The sequence below is a fragment of the Plasmodium knowlesi genome (assembly GCF_000006355.2).
Source record: "Plasmodium knowlesi strain H genome assembly, chromosome: 13".
In the NCBI taxonomy this organism is placed as follows: domain Eukaryota; phylum Apicomplexa; class Aconoidasida; order Haemosporida; family Plasmodiidae; genus Plasmodium; species Plasmodium knowlesi.
Window position 1 is genome coordinate 1,295,623 of NC_011914.2, and position 22,334 is coordinate 1,317,956.

At 44.2% G+C, this 22,334-nt stretch overlaps 6 protein-coding genes across 6 annotated transcripts; 1 reads left to right on the forward strand and 5 right to left on the reverse strand.

Annotated features, from left to right (window-relative positions):
• Positions 1 to 463: 463 nt before the first annotated feature.
• Positions 464 to 2,455, reverse strand: PKNH_1328000 (NADP-specific glutamate dehydrogenase, putative; the record flags this gene model as incomplete). The annotated part of the gene is made up of 3 exons (XM_039113533.1): positions 464 to 1,857; positions 1,983 to 2,030; positions 2,362 to 2,455. The coding sequence occupies 3 exons, from the start codon at positions 2,453 to 2,455 to the stop codon at positions 464 to 466; spliced, it is 1,536 nt and encodes a 511-aa protein (XP_038969911.1).
• Positions 2,456 to 3,485: 1,030 nt separating this feature from the next.
• Positions 3,486 to 6,188, reverse strand: PKNH_1328100 (endonuclease/exonuclease/phosphatase family protein, putative; the record flags this gene model as incomplete). Its single annotated transcript, XM_002260681.2, has 1 exon — positions 3,486 to 6,188. The coding sequence occupies one exon, from the start codon at positions 6,186 to 6,188 to the stop codon at positions 3,486 to 3,488; it is 2,703 nt and encodes a 900-aa protein (XP_002260717.2).
• A 900-nt stretch (positions 6,189 to 7,088) lies between these two features.
• On the reverse strand, positions 7,089 to 8,276 carry PKNH_1328200 (conserved Plasmodium protein, unknown function; the record flags this gene model as incomplete). Its single annotated transcript, XM_002260682.1, has 1 exon — positions 7,089 to 8,276. The coding sequence occupies one exon, from the start codon at positions 8,274 to 8,276 to the stop codon at positions 7,089 to 7,091; it is 1,188 nt and encodes a 395-aa protein (XP_002260718.1).
• Positions 8,277 to 8,797: 521 nt separating this feature from the next.
• On the reverse strand, positions 8,798 to 10,633 carry PKNH_1328300 (autophagy protein 5, putative; the record flags this gene model as incomplete). The annotated part of the gene is made up of 1 exon (XM_002260683.1): positions 8,798 to 10,633. The coding sequence occupies one exon, from the start codon at positions 10,631 to 10,633 to the stop codon at positions 8,798 to 8,800; it is 1,836 nt and encodes a 611-aa protein (XP_002260719.1).
• Positions 10,634 to 11,796: 1,163 nt separating this feature from the next.
• On the forward strand, positions 11,797 to 18,396 carry PKNH_1328400 (acid phosphatase, putative; the record flags this gene model as incomplete). The annotated part of the gene is made up of 1 exon (XM_002260684.1): positions 11,797 to 18,396. The coding sequence occupies one exon, from the start codon at positions 11,797 to 11,799 to the stop codon at positions 18,394 to 18,396; it is 6,600 nt and encodes a 2,199-aa protein (XP_002260720.1).
• A 313-nt stretch (positions 18,397 to 18,709) lies between these two features.
• Positions 18,710 to 21,847, reverse strand: PKNH_1328500 (plasmepsin IX, putative; the record flags this gene model as incomplete). The annotated part of the gene is made up of 8 exons (XM_039113534.1): positions 18,710 to 18,793; positions 18,959 to 19,144; positions 19,272 to 19,334; positions 19,498 to 20,364; positions 20,494 to 20,614; positions 20,759 to 20,832; positions 21,003 to 21,473; positions 21,593 to 21,847. 8 exons carry the CDS (start codon positions 21,845 to 21,847, stop codon positions 18,710 to 18,712), a joined length of 2,121 nt encoding a protein of 706 aa, XP_038969912.1.
• Positions 21,848 to 22,334: the final 487 nt, after the last annotated feature.

Sequence of the window (22,334 nt, forward strand, 5' to 3'; positions counted from 1 at the left end):
AAAAAAAAAAAAAAAAAAAAAAAAAAAAAAAAAAAAAAAAAAAAAAAAGTTTAAGGAGAAAGCACACACAAATGCTTATACGTACACACTATAAGTGATGCGGGAAAGACCCCCCCCCCACCATTATAATACCCAGCCGATGTAACTCTTCGTTTCATTTTTTTTTTCCATTTTCCGCAGCTTCTTTTGAAAGGAATGTTCAGGCTAACAGGGGTCTTCCCCTCAAAGGCGTTATTTGATGCAAGGAAAAAAAAAGTTGTGTTCATAGAAAAGTAGACAGGGTGGCCAAGAAGAAATGTGCGTGCCCCGTTTGGGACATAAAAAAAAAAAAAAAAAAAAAAAAAAGCAAATTGAGAAAAGGATCCATTAAACAATAAACCATTAGCAATAAACTATAACATTAATAGTAAACACTAACCCAGTAAGGGTGATAACGGTTACGTGTACCAGGATAGTGCCTACCTCAAAGGCCGCCTTGCTCCTGGAAGGAGTCGGCCACCTTGAGAAAGCCTGCGATGTTGGCACCCGCCACGAGGTCAGACTCCCCAAGGTAAAGCCTAGATGCCCCGTCGCACTGTTCGTAGATCTTCTTCATAATAACCTGCAGTTTCTCGTCTGCCTCCTGTGCAGTCCATTGTAGTCGCATAGAATTCTGTGTCATTTCTAATCCACTGACAGCTACACCCCCTGCATTCGCAGCTTTGGAGGGGCAAATCACAACACCGTTTTTTTTCAGTAAATGCATGGCGTCAATGTGGGTTGGCATATTTGCTCCTTCTACAACCATCTTACATTTGTTTCTTATTAACAAATTAGCATCTTCTTGATTAATCTCGTTTTGAGTAGCACAGGGGAAGGCAAGGTCACATGGAATCTCCCATGGTTTTCCTTTCTCAACGTATTTACACGTAGAAGACCAATCCGCATACTCCTTGAGTCTTCCTCTTTTCACATTTTTCAATTCCATCACATAAGATAGATGCTCTTCCCTAAGACCATTCGGTTCATAGATGTATCCATCACTATCACTCATTGTTAAAACGATAGCTCCTTTTTGAATAAGCTTCTGCACCAAGTACTGTGCAACGTTTCCACTTCCACTAACAACACATCGTTTACCCGTTAAATTATCGTTTACCTTGGCTAGTGCATTTTCTGCAAAGTAGACTGCTCCATAACCTGTTGCTTCAGCCCTGATATTACTTCCACCCCATTTGATATTCTTGCCTGTTAAAACACCTTCGAAAGCGTTACTTAGCTTTTTATACTGACCGAAGAGGTAACCAATTTCTCTTCCTCCAACACCGATATCCCCTGCAGGCACATCTGTGTTCGGACCAATGTGCCTATACAAATTTGTCATGAAGGATTTGCAAAAGGAGAGGATCTCATTCGGGGATTTTCCCTTTGGATCAAAATCCGAACCACCTTTGCCACCACCCATAGGTAACGTCGTCAAGCTATTCTTAAATATCTGTTCGAAACCTAGAAACTTTATAATGCTTAGATTCACAGTGGGGTGAAAACGGAGTCCTCCTTTATATGGTCCCAGAACGGAACTGTATTGAACTCTGAACCCTCTATTCATCCTATGCTCTCCTTTATCATCTACCCATGGTACTCTAAACTGAATTACTCTTTCAGGCTCTGCAATATTTTCTAACACTCCTAGGTACACATTGCTTTTTTTGAATAATGGTTTGAGAGATACTAGAACTTCTTCAAATGCCTGCAAGAATTCCGGCTCTCCTTTGTTTCTTTCTTTAACTTTCTTCCTCAGTATATCCATTTTGTCCTCCACAGAACCGCTCGTGTTGTATCCATAGCTATGCGCGCTACTGCGCAGGTTCGTATGCCCTATGGGTGGATGGTGTGTGTGTGTGTGTGGGGGGGAAGGTTCGATAGGGGAAAAGTGTAGAACAGATCTTCATGTGAAGACGCCATGCCGTCTCGACGTGGTCAAGAGCACACAACACACTTACCCCTTCCTTGGGCGTGTGCACCTTTAGCTACCTCCGTGACGAGAAAACCTTTCAGAAAAAAAAAAAAAAAAAAAAAAAAAAAAAAGTAAACGTAAAAGTAAAAGTAAGCGTAAATGTAAACGTAAACGTAAATGTAAACGTAAATGTAAATGTAAACGTAAACGTAAACGTAAACGTAAACGTAAACGTAAAAGTAAAAGGGTAATTTGGTCAGTAGCAAACGGTACCACATCCTCAGGTAAGTACACCTCAGTTGGTTTCCCCTTCTGGTGTGTACCCATGTGCATGCCAAATGTAAGGCGCTAAGAAGGAGTATCATTCAGGTGAGCATGCCCCCCATTTCTAAACAAAGAATCTCACGCGGCAAGGATGGTGCTACCTGGAGCGACATGCTTGAGGTGGTTGGTCTTCGAAAGCCCGAGAACGCCGGAAATTAAGCCGAAGAGGCCCATGGAACACAGGAATAAAACCATCGTGACTCCTTCTTCCTCGTTTTTCTCTTCCTCAATTAAATAACACCACGTCGTTCACTTTTTTCTTAACTTGGTGTACCTCTAAACTTCCCACTTGCGCATGCGGAAAAATGCGTTCTCTACAAACACACTTGATTTCCAGTTGAGGATGGAGCTCAGGTGGATCTTACAAAATATCGCTTCCTTCTTGGAGGTGCAACTTTTCATTGTGATGTTGAGCTTGACCTGTTACTCCTTCTCTGCGTTTCGCGTGTTGTAGGTGTGTTGCGAGGGTGCCGCGTCGCCTTCGTGCAGTTCAACCGGTTCACCTGATTTACGCGTTTCACGTGAATTACACGGTTCACGTGATTTGCACGATTCATGCGATTTACACGGTTCACGTGATTTGCACGATTCATACGATTTGCACGTTTCATGCGATTTACACGATTCATGCGATTTACACGTTTCATGTAATCCGTTAAGCACGTAAAACCCGTTGCACTCCTTCCTTTTCCACCTTTTTTAATTATTTTTCCATCCCCCTCCCGTTGTTCCTTCTTTCCCCTTTGAGTTCTTTTCAACCCTCCTTGCGTGTGCACTGACAAGTAGGGTTCCCCTATCCACTGAGTTACCACCACGGGCGACGTAGAAAAAAAAAAAAAAAAAAAAAAAAAAAAAAAAAAAAAAGAAACATGTGCCTCAGGACGACTTCCTGCACCAAGAAAACCTGCACGTAGTTAATAATGTATGCTCTTCTCAAAAATGTAGAGCAGTGAGAAAAAGAAGTCGTACTTGTTCGCAGGGTTGTTTATGCTTCTTATAGCCACAACTTTGCACGAGAATTTTACTATTATTTTTTCTTTTTCCTTCATTTGGTTAGCACGCCGTCGCCACATCGCCACGTCTTCACATCGCTACGTTTTCACGTCACCAAATCGCCACGTCACCACGTCACCACTTAACCACTTCACTACTTAACCACTTCACCACGTCTTCACGCCTTCACGTCTTCACGCCTTCACGTCTTCACGTCTTCACAACGGCGAGCCTAAGGTTTGCCCCTTCTTACGCTAAAGTACTGCGTTATCTTGCTCGTCTTTTTATGGGGCTGAGCCATGGTGATGCTAGGACATGTGCCGCCATGCGCATGAACAGGGTTTAAGATCTCGAAGGTGTATCCAGAAAAAAGCGCAGGGTCAATTAAGTAAATTGGAAAGAAGGTAACATATTGTTTCTCTGAAGAACAGAAACTGCGCAGAGGTATGGTAGGTTCTCCTGAAAAACATATGGGTACTTCTTTTCTTTTCTTTGTTCCTCCAGACTGTGTCCTTGCCATAAAGGTACAATTAACTGCTATGTGATCGCTCAAGCGCGGCGAGGTGTAGATAAAGCCTATGTAACTTCGGAGCTTAAACTGGAAATGGTAAATGTCTTCTTCCTGTTCACTCACCCATTCCTCCTCCGGGGGGTTTCTCCCCCTTTTTTTCCTTAACCGATTGAAGTAGTTGGCGTAGTTGCAGTTGTTCTGAGGGGAATTTACACACAAGTAGTTTTCCTCGCAGGGGTCACCCGTATCAGTGTTAGCACTGTTTACCCCTTTCTTTGATGAATCATCATCCATTACGATTCCATTGTTTGCTTCGTCACGACCCTCTCCCTTGGTATCACCCTCTCCCTTGGCATCACCCTCTCCCTTGGCATCACCCTCTCCCTTGGCATCACCCTCTCGTCTCAGCAATGCCCTAAGCTCCTCCGTCATGACAACTGGCGAGGCGTACAAGTGGGAGTGGCTCCTGATCAGACGTTCATACAAAATGAAATCAACAAAAATGTAGTCTATGCGTGAACCTTCATTGCTCACCCGGTGTTGTTTATACGTATCCCAACAGGTGAACTTCCCGTTAAGTGACGGATAAAAAAAGGAGAACGTGTCTACCATTCTGTCTTCACATATTAGGTTCTTCACAAAGTTCGTACAGCACTCAGGGGAGGAAGAGTATCCAAGGGCGTTGGCAACTTTTAGAAGATCTTCCTTCGAAAGAAACGTTCCTAACGATAGAAGGATATCATTAAAGTGCTTTAAGTAGAGAGTGTTGGCCTTCTTTACGTTGTACTTTCCCTCGATACAGTTACGGAACGAATATCTACACAGTATCCTCCTACACTCTCCATGGGTAGTAATTCTTCTAATATTGTACTTCACGTTCTTTTCCTCCATGCGGAGGAGGTATTCTTGTATGGGGGCATATTCCTTCTTCATGAAGTGAGAACAAATCTTTTCTCTTTCCTTAGCGAAGGAATCGTACATGTCGCGCTCTACGTGATTGCCGTGATGGGTCTCCGACCGCTTGGGGGGGTCCTCCCCGCTGTGCACAATTCCTTCATCATCCCCCCCTTCATCATCCCCCCCTTCATCATCCCCCCCTTCATCGTCCCCCCCTTCATCATCCCCCCCTTCATCGTCCCCCCCTTCATCGTCCCCCCCTTCATCGTCCCCCCCTTCATCGTCCCCCCCTTCATCGTCCCCCCCTTCGTCTTCCCCACGTTGGATGCCCCCATATTTGTTGTCCCCATATTTGTTGTCCCCATATTTGTTGTCCCCATATTTGTTGTCCCCGTCTTTGTTGTCCCCCCCTTTGTCGTCCCCACGCTGGATGCCCCCCCCGGGCGCCCGCAGGAAGAAGAAAAAGTCGTTCGGGTAGACCCCAGCGTACTTGTCCTCCACGAACACCGGATCCAACGAAAAAAAAAAAAAAATCTCCTCCATCGAAGTAAAGCTCGTTCCGACCCTTTTGACATCCCCCTTAAAATTCAAGTACAGTCGAAACGACTCACCATTTTCCCCTTTCTGCTTCTTAATAATAAAATTGTCCCGACTACTCAGTGTCTCTATGATGATAGGTATCTGCTTGCATATCCTCTGTTTTAGGTCCTCTCGTATGTTCACCTTGTTCATATCTTTTTGTACTTCATGCAGATTTATTACATTGTTCAGGTAGTGCACATCTCTGTTTCGGAAGGATATGTTCAGGTCTCCCACGAGGATAATTGGTAGACCCGTCGTTATTCTCAACTCAAGGAGCTTGCTTCGAACTGCATGGAGAAATCTCATTTTGTAGTCGAGACGGTTGTAATTGCATCCAGAGTACGGGGCGTATACATTAACCAACACGAACTCTTTGTGGATGGTAATGAGCACTCTCCCTTCATTGAACATATCACTCACTCTCTGTAGCGGAGCATCAGGGGGTTGGATTTGGCGTGGTGTCTGACATTTCTGTTCTCCATAACCACTGCTAAGTGCATCGGTAACCTCCCCACTATCATGTGGAAATGCGTAAAATGACACGGATGAATTGTCCCGCGGAAAACACCTCGACACTAGTAGGTCCTCCTCCGAAAAACCATCCACGGAAAAAAAAAAGTTCCGGAATGGATCACTACAACAACAAATAATTTTTGCCTTATTTCCCACATACGTAGCAAGCCCAGAGTATCCCCTCTGTATCTTTTCTCCACCTCCTCTCCTCTTGCAACACGTCCAGTAGGATTCGTATTCATCCGAATATGCATCTAACAAGCTGGACTCATTTTCAATGGTTGGGTTATTCGTCTTTGTTTCTTGTAAACATAGAATGTCAATATTAAGCTTTTTCAAAAAATGGGCCACTGTAACTTCCCTTTGCTTTATTAACTCACAGCTCTTCTTCCAACCGTTCACATTCCAGCTAGCTATTTGCAGACTTTCCATATCTGGGGAGGGAGAACCCATCGTGCGGAGGAGCGACGCCGTAGCGATGACGTTGCGAAAAAGCGATACACTTGGGCTCCTTTTAAAGGGGCAGAATGGGATGTGTGTGTAGGGGGGGGGAGAGAGGACATCTTCATACCTCATACATAAGTGAAACGCACATCTGTTGCTTCACCGTAGAGAGGAAGGGAGGGGGGGGTGATTTACTGAGAGAGTACGCTTAGATGGTCACCCTAGGAGGGACCCATCAAGTGGTTCTTCTTCACCCCCAGACTTTGCACTTCTGCATGTGGACGGGCATTTTTTTCCCCGCATGATAGCCTCGTTTACCCCACTCCATCCCTCACGGTAGGAGCTTGAAGAGGCACACCAGGGCTACTACATGTACGTAATGTGCATGTGCATATATGCTCTCTTTTTTTTTCTTCTTCCTTTTCTTCCTTTTTTTTTTTTTTTTTTTTTTTTTTTTTTACTGTTCAGCGGGCCAAACGGGGAAAATACAAAGAGAGAACACAATAAGGGGTGCTCGTTCGTAGGGGAGAAAAAGCGAAGCACAAGATTAACCACGTCGCGACTCTCCCTAAATTGCGGCTAAACAAACTCGGCGAATTACCACTCGAATGGGAAGAAGGAAGCAATGCTGCAACCCTTGCATAGTGCTCAGAAAATTTTAAATACCTAAGAAAAAGGGGAAGGTGTTCACACGCAACAAAATGGTACAAAGCGCGGTAGAGAGAGAAGGTACCCCCTCCCCCCCCATCAATTGGCATGTCATATTTGGTTAAGAAGGTACCTGTAGGGCTCACCTGCATGACGATTTAAATAATGGGAGAAAAATAATGCTATCCCATAGGACCTATCCCCCACTTTTTTTTTGCATGTGTCTTTCCCCCCACATCCTTATACAGCCCTGCGCCGCCGCATTCGGTACAGCACCGCAGCGTTGTTGAGGAAATCTCGGAAGGACACGATGATATGGGACACCCTACTCGATATCTGGATCAATTCGGAGAAATCCTTACACCCAGCGAACAACTTGGCATCCATTTTTATGGCCACGAACCCAACGTTGGGGGAAGTGGTCTGTGTCTGTTCGCTACGCTGAGGTAGGTAGCAAGGATCGGATGTAGCATCCAAGTTGACACCACTATCCGTGTTATCGCTCCCCTCCATGCATGTGTCATAATTACAGCTGTCTCCATTGTCTGTCCCTTCGTAGACGAATAATTCCGAAGGCACCAAATGAGCGGGAAAGTCACTATAAAAGGAAAAGTCCAGATGTCCATGTAAATCCATCGACTTTGTTGTGGCATGAATGCTCTTGCACACACCAAGGACGATACAGCGGTCATGCTTATCCACATAGTGCACAGATAGAATGACCAAAACATAGTCGTTTTTCTTCAACAGATATATTACTTCATTACGTCTAATAATAAATTTAGTGAAAGAATTTTCCTGTACATGTATATTGGACAGGAAAAAGTGCATGAAAGGGCCACATTGTAATGCTTCTCGTATTTTTGACAAGTGATTTGCCACCAGTAGCATCTTCTCTGGTGTCCTTGGTACTTCAAATAATTCAATTTGAATGTCGTAGCCAAATTCCTCCTTCTCCAATATATGTGTATGTATTTTTAAATTTTGTTCATCGTGATAACAGCTCAGGAAATATTGCATGGTATGCTCATTCCATACATGCTCAAAATGGCTATGTGCTACGTATATTTGCACTGAGTCTAGCACGTTGTACTGGTCTTCTTTGTACATATCCTCCACTTCGTTATCTGTTAAGTATTCTTCATCCAAAAATTTTTGTGTTGCGTTCGTTTCCTTCTCTAGTGTTACCTTGGAGTGTGCTTCCACTTTGTAGATAATGCCATCCGCGTCGTAAATGTACTTGGTCAAAACGTACCTGTTGGTTTCTCTGTCCGCCACCTTGTCGTCCACGTAGCAGGCGCTTGGGATGGAGGGCACTCCTTCCCTCAGCAACTGATGTATACTCTCGAATAGCGCCTTGTTGTTTGATAGGTACAGATTCGACTCGCACTCCAGTTCTTTTATTTTTCTGTACAGCCGTTCGCACATGTTGGGTTTTTGTTCATCCGGGAGGGGTTACCAAGGTGTTCCCGCGATACAGGGTGATGTCGTTACTTCCTCGTTAGCAACCGTTCTGTTATCATCTCCCTATGATCACGCGCAAATGTAGAGTTACTACTTTTTTTTTTTTCTGTCCTTTTCTTTACCATCGCGGGGAACGGCCAAACTCGGCTCAAAGGTGAAATTCGTTGGGAAATTGTTTAAAAAAAGGAAAAACGTAGCAGCTAGCCAAAAAAAAAAAAAAAAAAAAAAAAAAAATTAGCTAGCCAGGAAAAAAAAAAAAAAAAACATATGCACATTTACACACACACACACACACACATGGGGTCTATGGTAACTCCGAGCCCATCGACAAATACGGACATTTCCCCCTTATGTGCCATTCTCTACCACGGTTAGCCACAAATCTGCAAAAAGAAAACAAAACAAACAAATGGAAACGCCAAACCGAGTGGAAGGGAAATGTGTTCCATATGGGAGGGCTTGGCCGAAGGTGAGCACACACATCCTCAGTAGGGGGGTACACGGAGAATAACGTGCAGAAAATTATCAAATTGGGAAAAGTTAGCGGCGAGCCAATAGAGTGGCGTCTTCAGCGGAATTTGAATCCCGTTGATTATTATGAACATGTAGGGGCTGAAAATTAAGTAATCGTCTTCGACAAAATAAAAAATGCTTTCCCCGTCGGGGGGTGCACTTGGCACGGCTTCTACAGTTGCTGACACCGCATCCGCCACTGCATTGTCTGGAAGAACGTGACCTTGTGCGCCAACCTCACCCTTTGCCCTGTGATCGTTTGAGTTATCCTGCACCACTGCTACCCCTCCTTCTGTTGCGTGTTTTTTTATTTTCCTAAAAAAGGAAGGGAACTGCTCATGCAGAAAGTCCCCCAACGTGTTGGCGAAAAAACCGTCGATGGTATTTTCAGTCCCGTCTGTGGGCGCAATTTTGAACAAAGGACATTTCGTCAACACCTGATTGTATGGGGGTCCATAAATGTGTATAATTATGGGTATCTCCTTAACCATGTTTCCGTCCTTCATAAGGGCGCACACGGAATTGTGCTCCCCGCTGGTGGTGCCGTTGTCCCCGTCTTGCTGTACCTGTGCACACTTGGCGTTAAAGTAATCCACAAAACGGACCATATTATAATCAATGTGCTCCCTATACAAGGCACAAATATTTTCTACGTCAAACCGTTTCAAATTCTGCAGTAAGTCATTTTCCACTTGCTGCGGCAACATCTGAAGCACCCTATTATTTTTGTTAATCACGTAGTTCGCCTTTTTCAGCTGATTGATGAGGCATTCTTCAAAGTCGTGAAATCCTCTATACAGAGGTATGCAGGTGTTGTAGGGCAACAGGTTGATGTTTCCATCGTAATTCATTTTGTTTCCTCCCCCTCTTGCGAAATGTGCCTTGTAGTTTTCTTCATCCTTGAAGTGTACAACCAACCTCCATGGGACGTTCCTATCCGCTATGCTTAAAAATTGCTGATCATACCAGTCATTATTTACTTGTTTGTTCATTCGCATGTGGTAGTGTTTAACACGGGGATCTTCTACTTTTGTTCTGTTTCTTTTTTCATGGGTTTCATCTTCATCCCTACTACATGCCTTCTCCCCACTGACGGAACCCTTTGTTGCACCATTCAATGGAGCTTTGCTTGGGTTCTCGTCCCTATCTACATACTCTCTCTCAGCTTCGTCAAGTAAATTACTTGTCCGATTTGGAGTAATCTCTAAAACGCTAACATGGTCAGGAAATAATTCCCCACTGGAGCATCTCTTCCAGTTTGTTTGCTGTTCTTCTAAGATTGGCAAACTCCAATCCTCCCCTTCCACATCGCAGTATATATCGAACAGTACCCCTATAGGGAGTCTCCAATCGAGGAGGATCCTCTCCTGGAGGGATTTATCAACCTCGGTTCTCCAATTGGGATCTTCTCCACAGGAGGAGGGGGGCATTTCAGATGTTGTGTTATTAATAATGGGGCATGTTACGGTAGACTTTTCCTGGTGTTCTTTCCCATTTGGGTGAAGAGGTAATGGGGTCCCTCCTCTTCTTTTTCTCCTCTCCTGTATGCATTCAAAGTACACCCCAAATTTGTTACCATAAAAGGGAAAAACAAAGGACCCAAAATACTCTATACATTTCGGAACTATGTTGGACAGGTACATGTACCTATGGACATGCAGAAGGTAATTGGATGGAGAGGTAAGTGATGGGGAGTCTTTTTCATTAAGGATGAGACATAATACCAATCCGCTAGCTTCGATGTGTTTGTTAATTTCCTTTACATTTGGCCTTTCCAAAAGGGGGACTACTCCGTTATCCTTCTGCATGTTGCACGATCTAATTTTTTTTTTTTTCCTGGCTAGCTAATTTTTCTTTTTTTTTTTTTTTTTTTTTTGGCTAGCTGCTACGTTTTCCCTTTCGCTTCATCCTGGGCTCACCTGTCTGTTCATCGTCACGCGTGTAAAAGGAGGGGAGGTGGGTATTTTCTGCAGTTTATGTTACCTACACTTGGTCGTGTTTTACAAAGGAATACGACACAACAAAAAAGAGGAACCGCCCTTTTGTTAGCTATACCACCTGGGCTTTTCCGAAACGACGTTCATCAAGCTGAATAGGGGAGTGCTCTCTCCAAAGTGGGGATCCCCCAATGGTGTGCCAAAATTTTAGACGGAGTTCACTCATCTGTCATACTGCAGGGGAACAACAAAGTGTACCTCTCCAACGGAAGGATTTAATAAGCGAATCAAGGAAAATACAATTGGTCACTTCGACACGAACCCCACAGAAGGTACCAAGGTACACCAGGAGGGACAGGGGCTGGAGGTTCCACTATAGGGGTAACTTCCACGTGCCATTTCTCATAAAATTTGGAAAAAAAAAAAAAAAAAAAAAAAAAGGGTACTTCATCACGGGAGGTTGGCAAGATGGGTCACAAGGAAGGCGCATTAATGTGCTTCAGGAAAAAAAAAAAAAAAAAAGGACTTGCTCCCATTTTCCTGTGCCCGAGTAAGGGTTAACACTTTTGCGTTCTACTGCAGGGAATGTGGAGGGGGGGAATGGGTCATCTCGGCCAGTTTTTGCGTCGCCACATTCCAAGTTCAGCAATTTGTGAAGCGCACACGACCATAGCATTGCACGCACATAAAATTTTTTCTAAACTGAGCTGTAAGAGTAGCTTCAATTTTTTTTCCCACCATTTTTTTATTAACCAAATTCTACATAAGGTACTTTGGCATTTTTGTGCATCCCCCAAAAGGGTGGTCGGTCCTGAATAATCCCGAACAATCCTTTTGCTGATTGCGCAGGTCTCCTTGCGTGATGCATGGCCCTGTGTAAAATTTGTGAGGAAGCCCTCACCCATTCAGAGTTCAAGAAGGTTGTTCATTTGTTGGTTGCATAACTTTATCACTTAACGTGGTTCACTTGTTTATTACTTTTTTTTTCCTTTTCCCGCCAACGTGGATAACTATTTGCGACGCCACCTTTGCCAATGAAGGTGCGGAAGCACGGGGGGTCCCTGGACGAGGAGAAGCTGTTTGAAAACGTGAGCAAAGATGACTCGGGCATAATAAAGAAGTTTACTCTGGGCGTGTGTGCCATGGAGAGTAAGGTGGAGAGCGCACCCATGGAGTGTATCTTGAAAAGGCTAGCCAAAAGTGGAGATTTCAATATTATAAAATTTAAAGAAGACATGATTTTAAACCATGATATCGACTCATGGCCCATAGTGGATTGCTTGATAGCGTTTTATTCCACAGGGTTTCCTCTAAATAAAGCCATCGAGTATGTTAAAAAATACAAGCCAATCACCTTAAACAATTTAAGCAGACAGTTAATTTTAAGGTCAAGGTTGCAAATTTATGAGGAGTTAAAAAAATGGAAAGTGCCACATGCGAATTATGTTGTCGTGGACCATGATGCTGTGAAGAGAGGAGAACATGCATTTGAAGAATATTACGATTATATCGTTTATAACAACATTAGATTGAATAAACCTTTTATAGAAAAACCAATCAATGCAGATAATCACAATAACTGGATTTATTACCCAAAAAACACTGGTGGGGGATGTAAAAAGCTCTTTAGGAAGGTTAAAGACAGGAGTAGTGAATATTGCCCTGATGTACACAAGGTTAGGAATAACGGTACTTATATATATGAAGAATTCCTTTCCACCTTTGGTACAGATGTAAAAGTATACACCGTTGGGCAGATGTTTGCACATGCAGAAGCAAGGAAATCCCCAGCACTTGATGGAAAGGTGTGTAGAACATCTGACGGGAAGGAAGTTAGATACGCTGTTATTCTGTCAGAAGCAGAGAAACTAATTGCCTACCGAATCGTGGAGGCATTTCAACAAACAGTTTGTGGATTCGATATTTTGAGAACAACGATGGGCCCTTTCGTCTGTGATGTCAACGGATGGTCTTTCGTAAAGGGTAACATAAAATATTACAACGACTGTGCACACATTTTGAGGGCCATGTTTTTAGCAAAGCTGGAAGAAAAATATAATATCATACCAAGAGACCTTGCGGATAACTGGTACAACATTGAAAACGAAGAAGAGGTGTTGAGGAAAACATTCAGACAACCAGATGATCTCCATTGTTCTCACCATGAGGAATTATGTTCCGTCATTATTGTTATGCGTCATGGTGATAGGAAGCCCAAACAGAAAATGAAGTTCCTCACAGATCGTCCTCTCCTTTTGGACTACTTCAATTGTGAAGAAAATCTATACAACGTGATTGAGAACAAGCTCACTGCAGATGATCAGACCAAGCCTAGTCACATTGGTCAGAACAATGGAAGTAATAATTTAACCATTAGCTGCGTGCCCTCCAATCGGGTGGATTCCTCCATGTTCCAGTACGACGCCTTGGCCAAGGCACCCTCCACGTACAGCAAAATATCGTTCATTTCGCAGAAGAGCGGCGAGGTGACGAGTGCTTCTGGCGCGCCCGACACGGACGACGCGGCAGGCGCTGCCAAGGTTGCAAGTGCTGCGAATACTGCGCATACTGCGCATACTGAGAACAGTGCGAACAATGCAAATACTGCGAATGGTGCAAATACTGCGCATACTGAGAACAGTGCGAACAGTGCGAACAGTGCAGGGGCCCAGGCAGAAGACGAGGAGGAGCGCCGAGACAACCTCTACAAGGAGTACGCGAAGAAGGAAATCAAGTTCAAGTCGCCAGAGGAGCTCCAGGATCTCTTCTTGCGCAACAACATCATCCTGGGCGATATCGAGAAGGAGTACAAGGCTCTCAAGGCGGAGGCCGAGGCGAGGAGGGCGGAAGAGGCCGTGAGAACTGATGCCGTGAGAACTGATGCCGTAGGGAAAAATGACACAGAGGCATCTCTTAACGGTGGCGCTATAACAAGGGGCAGTGATGTGGTTACCCCTAAGGGTGATGTATCAGAGGCACGCCCCCACGCCGCGATGACGCAGGAAGATCTGGAGGCCAAAATCAGTGAGTGCCAGATTACCATCGAAAATCACAAGACACTACAGAAAGTTTTGGAGCGGGGAGATGGGTTCACAGGCATAAATAGAAAGATACAATTGAAACCAGTGGAATTCGTAGTGGTGAACGGTAAAATTGTTGTTACTAAAATTCTAACGGTGGCGAAGTGGGGAGGAGAACTGACCAGGATGGGAAGGAGGCAGTCTGAAAATTTGGGGAAGAGATTTCGAGCAACACTGTACCCCGGAGATTCAGACGGGTTATTACGATTACACTCCACCTTCAGGCATGATTTCAAAATATTTACATCAGATGAAGGGAGGTGCCAAATAACATCTGCCGCTTTTACAAAGGGATTTTTAGATTTGGATGGAGAGCTCACTCCAATTTTAGTGGCCATGGTGATTAGGAATTCCAAAGCGCATAGTTTGCTGGATGATAACAGACCCAGTCTAAATAGAACCCAGTGTAAACAATACATAGACAACTTACTGAATGAAGACAAAGATATAGATGAAGATTTGTTAAAGAAACTTACATCTGGAAAGCATGCCAGAGGATTACGTGAATCATTAAGAAAAATATCAAACTTTTTTCAACTCATGGAAAAAATAAGGAAAACCATCTATGATTTTTTGAAGGGATTAAATCAGGAAGTACAAAAGTGGCTAAACCTCTTCCCTTATGATGAGTACGCATTGTATGTAATAGATATTCTGCATGAAATACAAGTGAGATGGAAATCATTGACAAAGATGTGGTTCAGAAAAAATAAAAATAATTATGATACATCTAAAATACCAGATATTGTAGATAACATAAGATTTGATCTCATACATCACCATTCCTATCTTGGTTGTGGACTAGACAAGGCTTTCGAAATTTACAACCAAATAGAACCGTTAGCTAATTTTATTTCTCAAGCAGAATACGGAATCACACCTGAAGAAAAAGTTAAAATCGGAGTTAATATTGTAGGAAAACTTCTTCGAAAACTGATACACGACGTTACATTCTACAGAGATGAAGAAGTTCGTAATAAAAGAAACAACAAAGGATACTTTGACTTAAAAAATGCTCTGAATATTTCCTATATTAACTCGTTCAACCCATCCAAGGGAGACAAGACACCCATGCCATTGAATGAAAAGAACCCACAACAACAGATTCTGGAAAATGGCAAAATAGATGCACAGCACGCAAATTGGCTAGACAAGGAAATACAAAAAGACACGCCCAAATCATTTAGCATGTGTAAGTATGACTCCAGACAAATTTTCATTGATAATCGTCTACAGAAGGGAGGAGAGCATCTCATCGCCACGACCATCGCCACGGACCCGGGTGCCAGAAACACCGGGGCGTCAGTGTGCAATGAGTCCGACTCCAGTTCAGTAGCAGGCAACGCGGCAACAGCGGTCCCCTCTAGTGGCGCTTACCCTGGTGGCACTTACCCTGGTGGCACTTACCCTGGCGGCGCTTACCCTGGTGCTGCTTACCCTGGTGCTGCTTACCCTGGTGCTGCTTACCCTGGTGCTGCTTACCCTGGTGCTGCTTACCCTGGTGCTGCTTACCCTGGTGCTGCTTACCCTGGTGGCGCATACCTTAGTGAGGCCTTCTCAAGCACGCCCCAGGGGAAGAAGTCCATTTACAGAGAACTCAACCGGAAGGATGGAAAAAATGAAAAGAATGCGCAAGCTGCAGCTCCCGTTGGGGAGGAAGCTTCACCCGAAGTAGGAAAAAAATCAACAGGTGTGCAGTTGATAACTGGTGCGGAGCCGACAACAGATGTAGAATCTACAAGAGGTGCGCAGTCGAACGGACAGGATAAGTGTAAGGGCGGCCCCACGAACCTGAGTGACGATGGCCTCCTTGAGCGCTCAAAGCGCAACAAGGGGGAGAGGCCAGAGGAAGGCGAAATCCGCACGGAAGGTGCGTCTGCATCTGCATCTGCATCTACGTATGCGGCGGGTGATCTACAGGGTGGTTCGACCCATAGCGGGGGAGGCACTATTCGTAGAACGGCTAGCGGCAATGTCGGCAGTACCATCGTAGGCATGGTTGGCTGCGCTTCTGGTACCCATGCGCGTATCAGCCAAAACGAGAAGAACCCCTTCAGAGCGGCGGCAGGAGGTGTCACGTACAACATCAACGCGAAGGACCTGTATGGACCCAAGCTGATCAACAAGAAGGAGGCACTGGTGATCAACTCATCGGATCTGTGGGCCCACCAGAATAAGTACAGAAAAGAGAACAACGAAAAACAGAAAATGAAAAAAATAAAAAACGCCAAGGAGAGTGAACTGAATTTGAAAAGAGAAGACCATCTCGAAGTGGCTAGTGATTATAGGGGACTAGATAAAAAGGGAAATAGGAGTATCTGGATGAGAGGTGCAGGAGGAATTAGTGGAAGTGGTAGCGACACAGCCGCGAAGGAGTTACGTGGGAAGGTAATCACAAGGTTCGATCTACAAAATAGTGTAAAGGTGGAAGGAACGAATGGCACAGAGCGAAAGGACACATCTCGGAATGGCCACGAATTTACACAACAGGGAGAAAAAGAAGGAATGGAAAACGAGCAGGGCCGTAACAACAAGGTGCAGAGGAAGGTAGAGGAAAAAACAAATCAGGAGTGCCAAAGAGAGGAGACAGATAGATTGGTGGATAACATGCTGGAGGGGAAGAAGGAAAAGAAAAAGGAAGAAGCAGAAGCAGAAGATGAAAAAGATGAAGAAAAAGTTGATGAAGAAGTTGACGATGACGGAGAAGAAGAACAAGACCATGACGATGATGAAGATATAATTAGACTGAAAGAAACAGATGCAAGGAGGTTAGGAATTCGCTCCCCTTGGAGGATGGTTAGGTCCAGATACTACGTTACATCAGCTTCGCATATGATATCTTTGTTAAGTATTTTGATCCATGCTAAAAATATAGACAGTTCGACAGGCCAAAATATAATAGACAATGATTCCATTAAAAGTGTAGGAGACGTCACAGACTTGCACTACTTATCACATCTAGTTTTTAGAGTCTGGGAGAGGAAACAGCTAAAGAGAAATGATAGTAACAGATTTAGAATCGAAATATTGTTCAGCTCTGGGGCGAAAGATGGGTTCGGACAGAACTATGAACTTCTTGAAAAAGACGCCAAGGCGCAACAACAAAAGTACGAGAGACACATTAGCAAATACGTCGATGACACTAAGAGAGGCACAGGGGGGGGAGAGGTGAACCCGTCCAGTCAGGTAAGTCGTGCAAACTCTGTTGTGAGCAAGGGGGCCAAGAAGCACTCGGGTGAAGGACAACCGGGGGAAAGTTCCCCTATGGAGAAGTACATTGAGGGGAAGGCTAACACAACAACCAATGATCACGGCGCATCCGCATCGGAGAAGGTGGAGTCTAACAACTCCCTTTCACAGGCGGGGTCGCAGGGGCAGAAGGACAAAGAGAATGTAAGCTCTGGTAACGCATTCCGGTTGGTAGACAACGTGGAGGGGAAGGCGGCTGGCTTAGGTGCGTGCAAGCCGAGTTTGCAGTGCGGACTGATCAGCCCGGAAAGGAAAGGTGAAAATGGTCGTCTCGAAAGTGAAAAGGGAAATATCAGCAGGAACAACTGCGAAAGAGCTAGCATAGGAAGAAGCAACTCTGCGCATAGGAATGACACTTCGATCAGAAAGGACACGGTGCGCAGGAGTGGATTGTGGAGTCAATTTTCATCCACATCGGCAAACCTATTCCGAAGAGGAGAGGAAGAAGAAGAGGGAGAAGACGCAAAGTTCCACCATGGGGTCTACAAAAGAGATATGTCTTTCCAGTTTGGAGGAGTGCACGAAAAGCTCAGTTCAATAAACAAAAACACCACAAGGACTGGAAGCTACATGGTCAGATCTATTAGTTCCAATTTGAGAAAAAAAAAATACAAACAAACAGATGGATTAAATGTAGAATACGAAAAGAAAAAAAAAGAAGACATCACAAAGGAAAATTTATTAACGTATGAACATGACTGTACCATTGACATGGCGACACCAGAAGGTAATCACAAAATACATCGGAGCGTTTCTTGCGTTAGTGATAGATCCTTCTATATAAACCCAATGCAAATCGAGTTGGAAGGAGAACCTACTACCAATAAACATTTTAATGGAAGAAGAAACAACATGCTCGAAAATGAATCCGGAAGGAGTACTTTCCAGCACAGCCTCCAACACAAAATAGAGCGCCCATTCCAACACAAGATTGAGAGACCTTTTCAGCAGAAAATTGACCACCACTTTGAGAAGAACAATGAGCATGACCCGAAGGAAAGCAAAAAGGCAAATGTATTTTCTCACGTTTTTCAACATTTTAATGAAAATAAAAAAAATTCCACCTCCAATTTGAAGTTCTTTTACAAAACATACATGCCCGATTACGAGAAAATTATCGAAAATGATAAAAAGGCTGAAACCTTTGACGTCCCTCCCTACTGTGAGTTGGCTCCCCTCATTGTACTCACGAAGAATTGCCAGCTGTCCACCTTCGAAAATATCCTCACGCAGATTCTGAATAAGTACTCCAAGGGGGGGAAGACGAAGGACAAGGGGCCCAAGGCGGGGCCCAAGCAACCTTGAGGTGGTGCACCCAAATGGCATGCACTCGTCCGTCGTCCCAGCCACATATGTCCTTCCCCTTTTTTTGTTATTCACTTGATATAACTTTATTTCGCCACAGTAATAACGTATGACCTGATTGCCTTCTTTTCCCATTTGTGCCCACGGTCCGGCTGTCAATACATCTTTACAAAAACAAAACATACAAAAAAAAAAAATTAAATTAAATTAAAAAAAAAAAAAAACATATAAAAAAACAAAACATATAAAAAAAAAAAAAAAAAGAAGCACCCATTTTAACCCATTACAGTGGGTTAATACGAACGGGCGGGGTCTACTCCATTTGGTTCATCTTCCTCTGCAGGTTGGTCAGATACTCCTCATTGTCTTCTGCGTGCACTGCCTTTGCAATGCCCACCTGTTGTATGTGGGTAAAACGTGAAGAAAGGTAAAAAAAGCATTCACAAGATTATAAGGAACGCAGAAAGGACGATGAGGCGTGTGGGACGCCTACCAATGAACACCATTTTCAAATGAACCGTGGCGCTACTCTTCCGCCACACCAAACGCTCTTTCTGCTTACGTAGGAGCTCTTGTTCCCATCTCCGCGTCTGTAGACGGTGTAGTAGTATCTCATGAAAGTCGCATTCCCCAAAATGTATGCGTGGCCATATTCAGGCGAAACTTCTATTTCCATGAACGCCGGCTTGCACATGTTGGACTTCCGGACAAGGTACTGCGCCGGCGTCAGCGTGAAGGGCATGTTGTTCTGCGGGGGTAGGGGAGAGTGGCACATTTCCAATGACGAGCGTTTGCAAAGTTTCGGGTGTATGAATGCTTACAGTGCTTCAAGCACGCGTGTACTATTTAAATGGCGCGCGTGATGATCGAATTACAATGACGTAGGTCAGGTTAGGGTAACTAGCCACTACTTCCTCTATGTTGCTGTCGTCACATTTCTGCGGGGGGTAAAGTGGAGATTTTTTTTTTTTTTTTTTTTTTTTGCAGCTAGCCATTTTGCGCACTGCCCGTGTTGTATGTGTGTGTGTGTGTGTTTTTTTTTTTTTTTTTTTTGCCAACTAGCCATTTTATGTCCTGTTCAGACGATTTTTCCAAACGTACCTTCGAAGGAAGGATCTTGAAGAAGTACTTGATCTCCGACTTAGGAACACTATTGTAAGATGTCCCAGAATCGAAGATGAGGTAGTTTTTGTTTTTCTTCAATTTATTATCCTTTCCTCGGTGGTTGACTCTTCTCATGTGTCTTCTCCATCCATGTCGCCTGTGTCGCCTCTGCTGTCGGCTGTGTACCCCTTTACCATGTCTTCCCGGATGAACACCATATGTGTTTACTTCGCCCCTGATGGAATGTTCTCCATCTTTCTCCTCCTCAGAGAGATCTATCCCTGATTGATCCTCCTTTGAGTCTACTTCTGCGCCTTCCCGACGGTGGTGCCAAACACTCGACATATTCATCAAGTCAGTTTTTTTTTTCAAGTATTTCCTCACAAAAGAATTTCTGTGCACTTTCCCTTTTTTTTTTTCTTTCTTTCTCATGTCGTAAACAATGGAACTGGAATCACAACAAAATTTCTGATGATCAATGTACAGTCCGTCAAATTCTATTTCCCAGTAGTATTCTTTTACCACTGGAAACATATAAATGTCTCCCTCGAAAAAGCGTCTGTCCACTCCTCCAAAAATTAAAGCTGAATGTTTATTGTCTTTTCCTATATATATAGAGAACTCGTTATGGCTGAGCTTATATGTGTCCATAAGGTTTTCATAGATGGTTGTTTTTCCTGTCGATAGCATTGCTGGGAATGCCAACCCAACTATGCCTTCGAAGTTAATTCTCTCAAAGACGTTTGACTTTGCTTCACTCCTTTTCTCGCGCTTTACGAGACCGAAGGGTTGGTTGAATAACTTGAACGGTCCTATGCGGAAGTTCTCCACACCGATCACGCCTTGGATTATTCCCGTGCCAAACTGCTCACATAAGGGGGGGGGGTGGACGTAAATAAGTAGATGAAAACATAACCGCGTCATTGCATAAGAACGTGCGTATGCCTATCTTTACACACACGTACACCCTTGTACGCATCGACGACGCCCCACCATGATATCCAGATTCGTGCGCGGCTTGTAGTAGCGGAAGCTCTTAGATAGCTTGTAGTCGTACCGGTGCACCTTCAGACAAGTGTCATCCTTGCACTTGGTGCTCACGACCCAGATGTTCCTTCGTAGGGGAAAACATAGTTGTATTGTACGCTCAAATAAAGGGTGTGCATACGTACATGAGGGGATTGTTTCGATGTGTAACAACATCGCCAAGTGGCGGATGGCCTTTCCCCTTCTTGCCGTCCCTCTCTCCAAAACTTACGTGCTCCCGGTGTCAAATATGGGTCTGATCGTTTGCGGTGGGTTGCCTATTTGGATATACCCAACGTATTGGCTCTGCGGCGAAGGGAACAGTGAAGAGGATGTGATTATTAGATGAGCGAGTAATTAAGAGGTGAAGAAGCGGAAATCATTCTGTGGAGCACACGTTTGGCCAGTAGGATATTCCACAGATTCCGCGTCCAAACACAACTAAATACGGCAGAGCTCCGAAGGTAAATGCTCACATCTTGCAATTGCTGGAGGGGTAGGGTCACTTGGTCGGTAGAAGAGGAAACCTCCTTCTTTTTAAAGGCACTGCTCCAACTGCTCCACGATGTCTGGGCCTTCTCCTCTGAGCCATCCATAAAGTGCCTAAGGTAATCAGGAATTCCAGAAGCATCCTTATTCATGTGACAATCCGAAGTGGCGCATTTTTGAAACTCATCGGGGTGCTTGTCTTCCCCTTCGTAATGGGTTCCTTTGTTATGATGGAAAATCTGGTTGTCCATCGTCGCGTGGGAAGTGGAATCTCCTTCTTCTTCGTCCACCTCCCCCTTGTCATCGTCTTCCCCTTCAAAAAAACTGTAAGATTCTTTTTTCTTTTTTTTCTTCCATTTCTGCTCAGGTAAATTTTGGTGAAGCTCTGATTTTATTTTCTCAATTTTCTCTTGAAGATATTTGCGCTTGCTTGGGATGGCCACCATGGGGATTATATTCTGCAGGTGAGAAAAAAAAAAAAAAATAAATAAAATAAAGATGAGGGGAAGAGACGTTCATTTAGCATTATTACACACGCTCTGCAGCTCTCCTTGACAGATACCCCCCGGGTGGTTACCTCAGACTCTCCCTTCTCATGGATACACACGGAACAGGCATCATCCGCGTCACACGTGTTACATGTTGGCAAGTCTAACTTCCTCCCTTCCTCCCATGTTAGGTCAGTTGCGAATGTGTTGCTTCCACTAGGCCGTAAGCAGGTGCCTTGTCTAAAAAGGAAAAGATGTACTACAAACAGCAGGGATGCCTTGGGGTGAATTAACAAGGTCGAGAGGAGCCTGTTCCCCAGTTTTTGGAAACGGTGGGGGGGCATCTTTGTATCAGGAGTGGAGAGGACGAGAAGTAAACAAGGTACGAGGTGCAAAGAGCAAGGAGAAAGGCGCGTAGGGAGAGTAACAGCAAAGGGGCTGCCCAGAACCCTCAGGTACATGCAGTATCACACATGGACTAAAGATTAACGAAGTTGCCCGCTGGCATCGTTAAAAACGGGTGGAGAACTCTTTACAGGAAGAAGCGCCTTTAACAGGAAGGAGGACCCCTAACAGGTAGAAGCACTCCTAACAGGTAGAAGCATCCCTAACAGGTAGAAGTAACCTTGGAAGGAAGATACCTCCTTTGGGGTAAAAAAATATCTTTCGCAACAAAAAATGATCTACGAAAACAGCCATTCGTCACTCCTTAGTTTTGTCCCAAGGAAAAAAAAAAAAAAAAAAAAAAAAAAAAAAAATGTGTCTAGTTGTAGCAAATGCGGCACGCTTCGTATATTTTCACAGATGGTGAGGCGCTAACGCCACAGGGAT